The sequence below is a fragment of the Vespa crabro genome, chromosome 7 (genome assembly GCF_910589235.1).
Source record: "Vespa crabro chromosome 7, iyVesCrab1.2, whole genome shotgun sequence".
Classification (NCBI taxonomy): domain Eukaryota; kingdom Metazoa; phylum Arthropoda; class Insecta; order Hymenoptera; family Vespidae; genus Vespa; species Vespa crabro.
The window spans coordinates 7210437-7224907 of record NC_060961.1 but is presented as its reverse complement, the minus strand read 5'-3'; the positions used below and the strand labels follow the sequence as shown (position 1 = coordinate 7224907).

The window sequence follows — 14471 nt, the reverse complement described above, 5'->3', positions numbered from 1 at the left end:
TTCGCGATCGGTTATCCGTTCGGCGTTCCAACTGAGAATCACGAACCGTTCTCTCATACCTTATTCACCTGCTATCGCAAACTAGCTTTTCGGAGACTGCGAGTCATGTACGAGACCGTACATACATACATACGTATATATAGTTGCATTGAGAAATCTAAGTTCCGTGTTTGGATATCTGTGTGTGTATCTCTCTCTTCTTAGTAGGACCGGACTCTGATTACGTGCATTGCTGGTAGATGAGTCGACATCTTCCTTCTGTCTGGATCATCATAGAAACGGAAATTCTTAGATGAAATTCAGTCGAAATTATCCATTAATGTTGATACGTGCATCGTTATCCTTATTTTTCTGACCTTACGTAAATCCTTGAAATGTTTGAAAGAAGGCTCCTAGGTTTAAAATGAAACATTCTAATAATTGCATTTTTATACGGATTTTATTTGTGAAATGAATAGAAGATTGCATAGAGAAGGTTGAATATATGTATATATGATATCACCCAAACGTGTTTGTTGTTCGATCGTCCGTGCGATATAAAGGAAAAAAAATTGGGAAACAGTTTCTTCGCTCAGGAGGAAAATGTAGAACAATATCGTGGAGAAACGGAATCGTTCAGAATCAGATCACGTAGCATTTGCGAAGGGAAGGCCGAATGTGTTTGTGTCCTCACAAACTCGCTATCTTCACGATTTCTCTCACTCCTGGAGTTTCCTTTGTAAAAACAATCGCCTTAACCGACCGTGCTTCTCATAATTCAGCGGGTTACGAGTTCGCGCTCTGTTATTAATTACTACATTCTTATTTGCATTAGAAAGAATATACTGAAAAGGGAAAGAAAAGGAAAGGAGAAAGAAGAGAGGAAAAAGTTACGACAATGTCAATATTACATATCTTTTTAATTAAAATAAATGTTGATTGCGCGACTGTATAAATGTAATACAAAAAAACATTTTTTCATCACAAATTGAAACTAATTAATAATAATAATAATAATAATAATAATAATAATAATAATAATAATAATAATAATAATAATAATAATAATAATAATAATAATAATAATAATAATAATAATAATAATAATAATAATAATAATGATAATAATAATAATAATAATAATAATAATAATAATAAAACTTTAATGGCATCGAATTTTCTTTATATAAATCAATTTACCTTACTGATCTGAATAATAATTATTCTCATTTTTGATTCGAATTAATTATACCCTATCTTTGAAATCACCGTGGCGAAAGAATTGAAAAAAAGCTGTCCTCCGCTTCAATGATAATAGTGAGAAAGAAAAAAAGAAAAAAAGAAAAAAGGAATGGGAGGACACGTTTGCAGGGAAGAAGATTATTAAAACCTCTCATTATTCCATTGAAATTGAGCCAAGAGCGTGGGCACGATTGAAGTACCACGAGCGAGGTCGTAGTACGCGGGAATTCTCGATTAGAAATTCTGCAGCGACCGCTAACTTCTCGTTCGGTAGTACGTTATCGAAGTCGGTAATCGAGGATCGAAAGAGCTCAATGCAGCTCGCTCGAAGCCCCTTAATTGCTCGTCGTCCTACTCGGATAATGGCGGAACGTGGTAAAGCGAAATTTTCGCGCATACCGTTTTAATTATGCTTTCTCATCGTTTCAAAGTAGTGTATTTTGATCTAACATAATCGGACAGATCATCTTAAAGTCTGATATAATATATTTTTCTCCTCTTTAAAGAAAAAATTTAAATGTCAATAATAAATGGAAAATACGATCGACAAATGATCAATAATAACAAGAATTCATTAAAATTTGTTCGATGAGAGTAGCATATAAAAAGTGAATTGTTTTACGAAGGCTGATCGTGACGCACAGCAATTCTCTTCTCTCTCTCTCGCTCACTCTCTCTCTCTCTCTCTCTCTCTTTCTCTTTCTCTCTTTTTCTCTCTCTTTCTTTCTCTGTGTCTCTCTCTCTTCTTTCACAAGCAATCTCGCTCGAATAATGGAGATACGTGCGAACAAAAAGCTTATCGATCGAATGCAAACGACATACTTACATACTTATGTATCAATCCTGCGTAATATGCTAGCCTCGTTGAAACGTGGCTCGCGAGGATGGTTCTCATTTCCATCATCCGCTGACGTAGAATCTACTGCACAGAGTACAAGATAAAAAGAATCTATATACATAGTGCAATGCATTAGAGACATCGTTATTCGCGACAGAAGTACCGATCGGATAGATTCATCCTTTTTGGTACTGCTGCGTTCACAGACCGTATAAGACTTCATATATTTTGTCCGTACGTATTGAAGGAGGAACGTGGAACAATATCCAGCTGCAGTCTGAGAAAAATGGCCCGTCTCGTACTTTCTCTCATTCTTTTCTCTTTCTCTATCTCATTCCTTTTTACCAAAAAATTCAAGCTCGACGATATATCAGATTGCGTCGCGTCTAAAATCGATGGTACAACTTTTGTCCAATAACGCGATACATAAACGCTCTCTCGTATACGCCTGGCTAACGCAGCAACTCGATTATATATATATACATATATATATATATATATATATATATATATATATGTATATATATATATGTATATACATATATAACTATATTTCGCAACCAGTCTGGCAACCCAACTCCTTCTACTCCTTCCTACGAACCAACTCAACCATCTAGCCACCAACCACGAGTGGAATCCCACGGATTATTCTTCCACGAATCGACGATGCGTTTCACGATGCGACATTACATTCTACGAAACGTTAAATTAAGTTTTAACCTTTTCTCTCCTCTTTTCTGTTGGTTGTTCCGTTAAACTCTCTTTACTCCCCTCTATATCTATTTTATTTCGTACAATTACCTCCTACATGTTATTTTTCAAGATATTTATACGTTAAATTTAAAAAATATTGAACACGAACGAATCGTAATTCTTTTTCTATTTTTATGTAATCAGCTCCAAACGATTAGAAATATTCTATACTTCTATTTTTTTTCTTATTTGCTTCTTATGTGTTCCAACATAAGTACTTAAATCAAATAGAATTGATATTGATCACGTCATTTCGTTTTAACATTCCTTTCAAAGTATATATTCATTTAAAAAAGTCTGTAGAATCATAAAAATCAGCGTCATGAAATTGGTCGAAAAAAGAACTGCTTTTTTTTCCTTTACTTTTTAGGTAAGCCGAGAATGAATCACGAAGCACTATGTTATAGTAGAACGACCTCTTCTACATGTCGTTAATACAACGATATTGTCCCAGGAGATTATCTTCGAACATATGGACTCGCCAGAGGGTATAACCGGTCCTATGGGATCAACCTGGTATGAAGGAATACTTATAATGCTAGGTCGGGCTATCTTTTTTTATTTTTTTTTCATCGTATTTTTTTGTTCAGCCAGTCTTTTCTATCTCTTTCTTTTTCTTGAGTTACGTCATAGAAGAGAGAAGGGTAAATGATATAGGTTTAAAATACGTGAGCGCAATCTTTTACACGTTTGCCGAGAACCAGACGGAAAAAGCGATCCAACCCAATTTCTTCTCACCCTCTCTGTTTCCTGTTTCCAATCGAAAAGTCTGATTCAGTTCGAGAGAATCATAAGAAGTAAAAGCAATTTTAATGGAGAAGTTCGATCATTTACAAACGTTTCTCCCATTGTCATAGAATTTTCATTTCTACGTTTTTTTAATGTTAAATTATCAACTTGAAAAATATGAGATAAAAATCCGGCTGTTTTTACTGTAAATATATTCTTCATTTTCTTTTATTTAAAAAATAAAAAAAGACGCGGAAGGACTGAGCGTTAATTATACTTCGAAAGCATACCGGGTAAGAGAATCGAGGCAGAAAATTTTCCAGAAGTGAGTGGACTTTTTAAAAAGAGAATAAGACATTTTAGTATTTGCCAAATTATAGGACACACTCTTTCATTCTCTTTTTCTCTTTTTCGTGAAGATGCAAAAAGAAAACGTAGTTCTTTTGGTTTTAAGAAAACTCGAGTTATTTTTATGTAACTCGCGTAGATAATTTAATTAATTAAATTAAGTGGGACAACTTGTTTACCGAAAGAACTAAGTCTTGTCGGATACCAACGATCCGCTATGTTGAAGTTCGTTAACTCTTTATTAGCTTCTTGACCTTGTCTCTCGAGTACACACGAATATAATCTTCTAAATAAGGAGGAGAGACATACACACATATACAGAGAGAGAGAGGGGGGGGTGGAAATGGGAAAGAGTGAAGTAGCCTTTTCTCTAAGAGAACCTTATGGTAAAATGATACTACACTTTTACGAGTCCTCATAACGTACGCTACCTTGGTCCTTTTCCAAGATGTTTACACCTATTTCAAGAAACATATTTACTTTTCTTCCACATTATAAAGGGAAACGAAAGATAAGGAACTAGGGTGGTTCCTCGAGCGTATAAAACTAGGCAAAGTACAGTAGGCGAATAAATGAAATTCCATAAAAATAACTACTGGAAAACAATTTTATTCTCTTTAATGTACACGATAAAGTCCTAAAGAATAAAAATAAAGAGAGATGGAAAGAAGAAGCCGAACTGAGATTGTTCGTTCTTTCTCAAAGAGATGAAGAGAGAGAGAGAGAGAGAGAGAGAGAAGAAAACAGATAAAATGAGAAGAAAGGAGAAATGGTGATGTGTCGTCATAGCGATGGTACGTCAAGTAAGGAAAGCGTGGCAACGGAATAAAAACATGTGCCGTACTTTTACGAGTTTTCGTAATGTGCCAGGCATATGGTACTACTGTGGCGGCTGGCACACGCGTCGTCTCGCAGGCAGCACCTTTACGGCTCCCTCATATATACCCCTCCCCCTCTTTTCCTAAACCATACCCTCTTCCAACAACCCACGACTTTGCCCTTTTCTAGACTTCCTCGTTTCCGTATTCCTGCCACGCGCGCTAAAATCACCAGGTGGTAAAAACGTGCATGAGTACGAAGGACGAGCTTCTCGCCGTCCTTGTCTCGACGATACTCACCCTTTCTTTCTTTCTTTCTCTCTCTCTCTCTCTCTCTCTCTCTCTCCCCTTACTCTTTCTTTCTTTTTACCCTTTTCTCTCTTTTTCCCGCCTTCTTTGTCTTTTCTCTGAAAGGACAATTTACTCGTTTGCAAAAACGAGCGAACTCGAGGAAGATAATTCTTCCCTTCTTTTATATCCTTTTTTATTTCCAGTTCTTCTCTCACGGTTCGTACGTGACGGCAACGCGAAATCTCCTTTTAACTGCGATTCCTCATTTTTCTCGCGAATTAATGGACGGATGTCGGCCGTCCTCCAACGATTTGCGAATTGTATAGCATCGAGAGCGAACGATCCTCAACTTTCTTCCGATCTAATTTCTCTCGTATTATACTACATTCTAACGTTTTATACAATATAATATGTATATAATATATATATATATATATATATATATATATATATATTTGCGTGTGTATGTATATTACGTAATATTCATAGGATTTGATTTAAAATTACATAACTTTTTATGAAGGAAATTTAACTTCGTGAAATAATGATTATTAAAATTCATATTTTGTTGGATGTACGGTTGACGTAAGTACAAAAAAGAATATGAATTCCAAATTTGAAATATTTTTTTACAAAAATTCAAATCGTTCATTCAAACTCGTTTGAACTCGTTAAAATCATATATTCGATTAAGCTGATTAATACTTTATTAAAGATAATTATTAACGATCATAATAATTGTTATTGTTCTTCTTCTTCTTTTTCTTTTTCTTCTATTATTGAAATTGTTCGGTCTAGACAATCAATTATCAATAAGAAACACATACCAACGACGTTCTTGAAGTATGGTAGGATAATTTTATCCCTCCAGCAACGTTTATACCATTCGAGCTGGATCTCGTTTGTTCTTTTCGATTCCTTCAAATCCTTCAACCTACTAGACGTGTGTTCAGCTTTCGTAGGACTTTCTTTTATTTGACATCGTTGCAAACTATCAACATAAGTCGCAACGTCAATATTCGTTCGTATACCGAGAGCGAAGTCTCTGATATTATCTTTCCAAGTTTTGTAATCGTCTTCGAGTTCGGAAAGAACACTCCCTTTACCGGGGGGATACCTTCGACATTCATCGACATTGTCTAACAACTGCAAGTGAACATATAAAATTGTTTTTCGAGATTAAAACCGAAATTGCATTCGTTTCAAGAATAAATATAACGATGATAACAATTTTCAATGTTACAAGTTAACTTCATCGAAATTTGTTCATATTTTAAAATTAATCGTGAAACTTTGACGGTATCGATAACGTGTCTAGCTTCGTTTAATTAAAGAAGAACAAGATCTATCATAAAAAAGTACTCAGCATATAACGTTTGTAAATTTCTCATTTTTTATAAAATTCCAAAACAAAATGAATGATAGAATTAAAGTGAAAATGTTGAAGTAAAACTAACGTATCGCCAATAGCATGCCATAGCTTTTTGTAAATCGATTATGGCATTTCTATCGGGTTCTTTGAAACCATGCAATATACGAAGCCGCAGAGTTCTCGGTGGGCGTCTCTCAATAGTTTTGGCCAACGGCATGTCGTATGTATCGCTGCAAATTCCATGGCCGTTTCTGCCAAATGGAAAGAGCCAATCGTATGGAATCGAATACGTACTACGTAGCAAATCTCTTCTGTCGCTGTTCGTCGGTTTGACTTTCGGAATCTGTTCGATAGCGAGCAAGAGTTGTTAGAAAATTTATTTCCTTGATAGAGTTGTCTCTCTCTCTCTCTCTCTCTCTCTCTCTTTCTCTCTCTATCTCTATCTCTGTTTCTCTTTCTCGATACGTCTTAACGATCTTTGCTTTCCGAAATGCATTTCTCTTTGCATAGATTATTTCACAAAGACTATTCATTTGGTCACATCAAAGCCAAACAGATAAATGGCTTAGTAAGTAGACAGACCGATAGACAGATAAAGAGACAAGGAGAGAGAGAGAGAGATAGATAGAGATCAAGAGATGGAGGTAGAGAGAGAGGAAAGGAAGAACATGCTAATATATCGAATCGATGGTCTAACCCGATACGATTGTAACAATGCCTTTGATCGAAGTTCAGTTTCCAGAGGCGTAAATGTAATCAGACGATAGAGGTTCGATCGATGAACGCAAACCGGATGGGCGATGGCGCTTGCCTTCTTGTTAAGAACAACGATCATCTTTTCTCGATGTCTGACCGATCGATGAAGATACTCATAAGCCGTTAAATCGCGATTCATTGAAAATATTCTGTATCGTGGATTGGCTTGTTTTGAGTATATTTCGTATTCTTGGCAATATTTTTCATGATCGCTCATATGGTTGTAATGTTTCCTCGGGCCCACTGACATTTCTACATTCTCCTCCTCTTCTTCCTTCTCTTTTTCGTATTCTTCGTACTCTCCTTCCGACGTTTCTACGTCATCCAGACCATTCTCGTTGAAATCGAATTTCCGTGACGGTCGTTCGCGACTTTTACCACGGTAACTCGTCGTCCCGTCACTTTTAACCTCGAAAACGTTTCCGAAAAGATCGCTGCTCGTAAAGATCGTCGAAGCGATTGGCTCGAATCGCCTGTAAAAGTTATAGACGGAGGTGGACCTTCCGGCACAGGTGGCACACATCTCGCTACTGAAGATCAATTTATCCGATTCGATCTGAGAAAACGAAGAATAAAGATAGAAAAAAAAGAGAAAGAGAGAGAGAGAGAGAGAGAGAGAGAGCGAGAGAGAGAGAAAGAAATCAATTCCTTTAAAATCTCCTCGTTAATAAATATAATAATAAAATAAGAAATGTGATTATATTTAGAAAAAAAAAATATTGACATTACGTCAGTATTATATTAAATATTTCCCATCGATACATGCATGCGTTTAAAGTACTATTTGTAACTGGGATTATCCTCCCATCGTCTCGTTTTATTTCAATCCGAGTGAATCCTCTTTCACCGAGAAATATCGATGCCCGAGCAGTCGTACTTTCGAGAGCAACCGGATTATTAATACCGGCTGGGCACTTTACTCTTTCACGTTTTCTCTATACATATATCTGTACCTCCTACATCTGTGAGCGTGTATAAACGTCGACGTGAAAACGTTATTGTATTAGCGTTCGTTATTAAATTTTCGGTAAATACCGAGATGTATCCTTTCTCTCTCTCTCTCTCTCTCTCTCTCTCTCTCTCTCTCTCTCTCTCTCTCTCTCTCTCTCTCTCTTACTCCCCTCTCTTTCTCTTCAATTCTCTTTGGACAAAGAAAAAAAAATCAAGATAGGATATTGAAATATTGTAAAAGAATGATTTCCATATTAAGACGCTCAACTACGATCGATGGAGATTTTCCGATATTGGAAAAGTAGTCAATCTCTACTTCTCTTATTCCCCCTACTTCTCTCTACTTTCCCCCTTTACTACCCTTCTTCCATATACTGTCGTCTCGTCGTCGTCGTCGTCGTCGTCGTCGTCGTCGTACAGTAGTTGCCCTTTGATTACCTTGAGATTAACTTCGCCAGGCGCCCAAACTTCGTAATGACCTCTTCGCGATATGCTGACTCGAAGATCGGCTGGCATCGATAGAGTGCAACTAACTGCTGACTGATCGTAGGATACACTAGCGTAGTTCTTGTGCTCGAACAGGCAAGTCAATAGAACCGAGACAAAGCCGTCTGCGATCAATATCCTCGTCATTTCATTTTCGTATCGACCATTCTCGTTTAAAGGTTCTTCCTGCCAAAGTTCGTTGCTGTTGTCCTTGTTATTGCTGTTGTTGCTACGAGAGTTTACTTCAAAAAGTTCATCACCGTGTTCGTATAATTTGATCGATCCAAAGTAACGTTGAAACTCGTCCACTGTCCAATCACAGATCAAAGGTTCTTCTTCGATTTTATAGCCAGTCGTAATGCGTGTACCATCTGTTCATTTCATGAATTAACATTATTTGTAACAAATTACATTTTATTTCATTTCTTCGTTAATCGTCTAATCATTATCTAAAGTGATTCTCGTAACTTTGATTAATAATAGTAATTAATGTTTTATTTGAAGTAGTTTGTAGAAAAAGAAAAAAAAAGGAAAAGAAAACATAAAAGACTAATAAATTCAAAGTAAGTATTCTAAGAGGAAAACGAACCAGTAAAATGGACGATCAGTTCGCCATTCGAACGGAACAGCATGTCGGTCCCGTCGGATCGTCGCATGAAATTTTCGTCGACCTCGTAGTCCGAATTCGTTCTCACCAGTAATCGATCGTATTCGCGCACAATCAGATCGCGTAGCACTTCGTACCGTTTACCATCGTGATCCAGAACATTGTATCCTGTCACTTTGATCCTTGGATACTGCATTTCCGAACGAATGTCCAACTGATTCTGATTTCCAAAAATTCCAATAGCGATCAATCGCACGAAAATATTGAAAAATATGATTTTCATATGGATCACATTCATGCCGATCTATTTTTTCCATTTTCGAAAAATGCTATCAAAGAGCCAATTCTATTGCAATTAGAGCGAACAAAAAAAAAGAGAATTGAAAGGAAATAAGTAACATCAGTCGTTTTTCATGGATATTCCATTGGTTGCCGTTAGATTGTAACCAATGAAGATAAAATATAATAAGAGAATCAATCGAAAGGGTAATTAAGTACCCTTATAGATTTTATCAAAATTATATGGCCTTTTTATCAAAGATCATAAATCTATACCATAATTCTATCTACGTAGAATTTCGACAAATTCTGTTTTATATAGTTATTATATCGACAAAAGAAAAAGTTAAAAGACGTTTTACAAAAAAAAAAAAAAGAAAAGAAAAGAAAGACAATGATCAGACTTCGGTATTAATTTATATTGAAAACCTTCGTTGTCAAATCGTTCTAATCGTTGTTGTGCTCCATCTGGAACGAAACTTAACCATCAGTTCGTCCGTCATTTTTGAAGATATTCTTTCAACATCCTCGTTCTCCTCAGCGACCAATGGAAGAATTTTGTTATTGATTGACGATCTTTTCTTTTCTAGTTTTTTTTTAGATGTTATATCATTTGACTTCTTTTGCTTTATTTCATGATCTTTCGAATAGAAAAAAATTTATTATTATCTCGATCACTACGAATAATTCTTAACAAGAAATCCTTTACCTTCCTCGAGATTATTTTCGTCCATTATATCCTCGAATGATGTGCATTCAATGACTACACCATTTGGACGCAATACAATGACGGTATTGTCATCGAGAAATTTCAAAACCGTACCATTCCTTAAAAACTTTCGATAAGCTTCTCGGGTAGCGTCTTCAGGTGCTTTAGAAATATATGACTGGCTAATGTAAAAAGGATTTTCAGGACCATCCCCAGTAACTGGTGAAATTGTCAAACCTGATGGCCAAGAGGCATGAAAATCAAATTCCAATTCCTTCCAATAGAACTCGTTCGGAGTTGTATCTAAAAATTGATATTTTATTTTTATCAATTGTTAAGATTCGGAAATGTAAGTGGAAAAATTGAAAAATAATTTACTAAAAGGTTCTATATGAATATTTGTAATATTTTATAAATTTTCAATATATTACCTTGGTTATTTGTAAAATAATAATAAAAAAAAAAAAATACTTATAAATTACATTTACATCTATTTACCTATTATGGCTATATAAATATAGCGCCAAAGTATTATAATGAAAATTAGAAAAATGATTCATTCGTATTACCGATATTTTTGGAAAAAGCAAGAACGATCCCTTTGTTTGTGGTAACATGAAAAACGTTCGACATTTTACGATCGTTGAGTTTTTCGAACAAACGTAGGGTACAACCAACAAGGGTAATGGCAATACGTAAATCCACCTTCTCGTAAAGCCAAGTCTCGAGATTCACTTGTACGAACGTACCATCCTTCGAATTGAAGATCTTATTCCTCTCGACTATCTGAACTCGCAAGTTCCCGAGGTCATACCCTATGAACTCGTGAAGTTCATCCTCTTTGGCAGACTCGAAAGATAGGATCTTTCTTCGAGGTAAAAAAGAAGTGTCGATTTCATTTGTTTCTCTGTTCGTTTTCTGTTTCCTGTCCTTCAACGAGATTTTTTCGCTCAACGTTTTACCACCTTTCTTTTTCTCACTATCCTTGAGAATATTTTTCTCACCCTTTACTTCCGTCCTAGGTGTATCGAGTCTTGAAAAATCTTTTCGTTTCGAGTCGACTTGTAATTTTTTTTTTAAATCCTGAGCCTTCAATGAATTCGGAAGAATAAAATGTTCATCACCGAAATAAAGACGAAGTTCGTCTTCCATAGAATTAATTCCACCGAACGACGATTTACTCGTTCTCTTCATCAATTCCAATCGATATTTTTCTTCTTCTTGATTTATCCAATCGATCTCTTCTTTATATACGTACTTAACGAAATCTCGTAGACAAACTGGTGTACGTAAGATAGATACGGTCGTACGTTCGGATACATCACCTATTACATAATCATTACTGAAATACAATAATATAGAATCCGTCGGTTCAAAATATCTTTTCTCGAAACGTTCGAAATTTTGGAAGCATTCGTAAAGGGTTTGTAGGAGAATCTTTTTTGGAAGTAACTCGACGTCATCATATTCTTCAAGTGGTTCTCCTATTCTTTGCATTCTTTTATTTCTTTCCTCAAAGACATTCTTCTCCAAATAACTCGGTAACAAAACTTCCCTTATATCGGTGAGTCCAAAGAGACTTGGACAACTTAAGAACGCAGCCACGGCCTTTCCATAGTCTATCTCAGTGTCGCTTTTCGAAAAGAATTTTGACTCCTTTTTCTTATCTTTTGGCAAAAACAACGAAGGATACGTTGAATATCTACGCGGAGATTCTGAAGGAGAAATAATTGATAGCGTTTCAATTTTTTCATCCTTTTCTTTGAATCGATTGCCATAGATCATCTTGTCGAAGATCAAAAAATGCAAATAATGGAATATGTTCTCTCGACAGATTTGAACACTGGAATCAAAGTATTTGATTATATTATTTATATAGCAATCGTACTCCTTCATTTTGGCTTCTGTTAATTCTTCATGATGTAACCAACAATCGACTATTCTAGGATCTTGATAAACTTGCAAAATTGAATCACTCAAGGTCATGTCATCGGATAGATTCAACATCATTTTGATATTATTATCCAAATTAATGTGATGAGTATTCAGAGTCAATTTGTCTCCGTGAAGAATCAATTCGATTGGCAATTCGTTGAAATTCTCTTCTACTATATTTTTATACATTTTAACTTTGTACTTTTCGTTTAAATTTTTGACTCTATTTCTAACCCACGAATCTTCATCGTCATCGATACTCTCAACTGGCACTTCCTCTTCCTCGTTCTTTTCCTTCAAAGATTCGGAACGTTATCGAGGAAATCGCGTTAAACGGAGTCTATGTACCGTGTAAAAGTCGCAATAGATCGGTAAGAATCGAGCTAACCTTTTCGACGACATTTTCCTTTGCTGGAACATTTTGCTCTTGGAACGATCGATCTACCAGGACGTCTAAGTTGGCTTCGACCTGCAGTAAAAGAGCATTAAGTAATGTTGGCACGGTGACGCATTCCGTTGGTAGAGCATCGAGAATTGCACGGTAGATGTTAGCCTCAGCTTCTTCCTTCTCATCGATGTCGTAACGCTGGATTAACATGCTTCTAAGGTAATTGGAATGCTTTCGAAGAAGATCGTAAAGATCGTACACGATAAAAGATACTTTATCGAAAATATCCTTCTTGAGAATTTTGTATTCAAAGTCATCAAATGTCTCTGCCAAAAATGGTGGCTTGTAAGTAAGAAACGCTACGTTTGAAAATACTTGAATGGCTTGTGGATCTTTTAAAGTGTTTTTCAATGATGTCCAGAATTTATAAAGATCGACTTTATCGACGGTGTAAGTTTCAGGATAGGATAACCACATTCTATTGACATTCTGATTTTTTTCTTCGTTGTAATATAACGAGACATGTTCTAATGTTTCACCAGGTCTTTTTATCTTGAGTATACAAGTCATAGGTACACCAATGTTCATTAGTTCTACGAATAGATCAGGATCGTGAAAACCCGTTAAAACGATGTATAGATTAGGTCCGTCGAGTGGAGCATCATCGACGTAAACTATGTCTCTCCATTCTTCTTCTCGAATTCTAAGCCGAGTATTGGCTTTACCTCTCAAGGACTGATCGTACTTTTTTTTAACACTTCTCGACGTAGCTACAAGGATTATTAAAATGTATTAATTTTTTTATCAATAGAACAATTAATCAAGTAAAATCTGTTCTAACGAAATAAACGAATAGATAATAATTAACAATCTTAGCTCTTAATTGATTTTATTAGAAAATTGAATTACTTGGATCAACAACAGTCTGCATAATACGATATTCATCATCGATAGCTCGTTTTAATTCCTGTTCCTTCTTGATCTTAACCACCGATTCTATTTTGGCACGATAGACCATATATTTGATAACGCGTGCTAACAACCATGTAGATTCAATATTAGCTTCGAGTAGCTTGTTGGCATGATGGCAAACTCGTTGTAAAACTGGACATTTATCTGGATCCTGTCTAGACAGTGACCTAACGTTAGCTAACATTTTCTGATGGCTCAGAGTATAAATTGCTTTTCGTTTCCCCTCTTCTGCAGCTTCGTTAAACATCGACACACATCGTGCATGATCACTCTTAGTCTCTATCATCATTGTTACGATACACCACCAATGATCATCATTAATTGATAATGATTCCAAAAGCTCTTGCCATGCATTTTCGTTGTATTGTTTTTTACTTTTCACGGAGGTCACCGTTTTCTCAGATTTTTTCTTTGGCATTTTTCATCGATCGTAACGTTTAACCTCCTATTGATCTTTTCCAATTTAAAATAAACAATTGAACAAATAATTATGAGGAATGAAATTAACAGAAAATTGAGAATGCTTGTCACTTTTTTGTTTGTTTTTTTTTGTTCGGTTAATATTATAATCGAGAGAATGTCAAATTCTCTCAATTAAAACAATATTTGAAGAATTTTATATTTTTATCTCTGGCCGACTTTTTATCGATCGGATACCTCACAGTTCGATGCATCCATTACGTAGCAATTACTTGCATATCGATCGCGGTATATATATATTTTTCAGAGACAAAACCTGCCGACTACGCATATATACACGTCATGTGGTCAGCACTAAAACGATTAAACTATACATTTTTAATGCTACTCCTGAGTACACAAAGTGTTTAGGTAAAACAGCATGGGATGCATTTTTGTTCGATCATTGATAAAAATGAATATAATTTATTAATTCATACTAACGGCTAATACATCCACTTCTTTTTCATAAGAATTATTATAATTTACTTTTTTTCTTTTCGTTCAAATATATGTCAACCTATTTAAAAAGGGAAGGATATTTCATTTGTATATTTTT

The 14471-nt window shown here is 35.4% G+C and overlaps 2 protein-coding genes across 2 annotated transcripts in view; both read right to left on the bottom strand.

Moving 5' to 3' along the window:
- Window positions 1-9468, bottom strand: part of LOC124425631 — a 46314-nt gene extending 36846 nt beyond the window's left edge. The window contains exons 1-5 of the mRNA XM_046966199.1: window positions 9153-9468; window positions 8516-8934; window positions 7068-7682; window positions 6456-6713; window positions 5751-6159 (exon numbers count right to left, since the gene is read on the bottom strand). Coding sequence (XP_046822155.1) covers window positions 5751-6159; window positions 6456-6713; window positions 7068-7682; window positions 8516-8934; window positions 9153-9468 — 2017 coding nt within the window. The remainder of the gene's footprint in view (window positions 1-5750; window positions 6160-6455; window positions 6714-7067; window positions 7683-8515; window positions 8935-9152) is intronic.
- A 1766-nt stretch (window positions 9469-11234) lies between these two features.
- Window positions 11235-13871, bottom strand: LOC124425630 (sperm-associated antigen 17-like). Its single transcript, XM_046966197.1, has 4 exons — window positions 13391-13871; window positions 12482-13251; window positions 11417-12387; window positions 11235-11247 (listed from the first exon to the last, which is right to left on the bottom strand). The coding sequence occupies exons 1-4, from the start codon at window positions 13869-13871 to the stop codon at window positions 11235-11237; spliced, it is 2235 nt and encodes a 744-aa protein (XP_046822153.1).
- Window positions 13872-14471: the final 600 nt, after the last annotated feature.

Excerpts from the sequence above, each read along its gene's own strand:
- LOC124425630 (XM_046966197.1), bottom strand. The coding sequence starts at position 13,871 with ATGCCAAAGAAAAAATCTGAGAAAACGGTGACCTCCGTGAAAAGTAAA. Across the intron at positions 13,252-13,390 it reads GCAGACTGTTGTTGATCCAA|CTACGTCGAGAAGTGTTAAA; the intron begins GTAATTCAATTT and ends TAATCCTTGTAG. Across the intron at positions 12,388-12,481 it reads AGGAAAATGTCGTCGAAAAG|GAAAAGAACGAGGAAGAGGA; the intron begins GTTAGCTCGATT and ends GAATCTTTGAAG.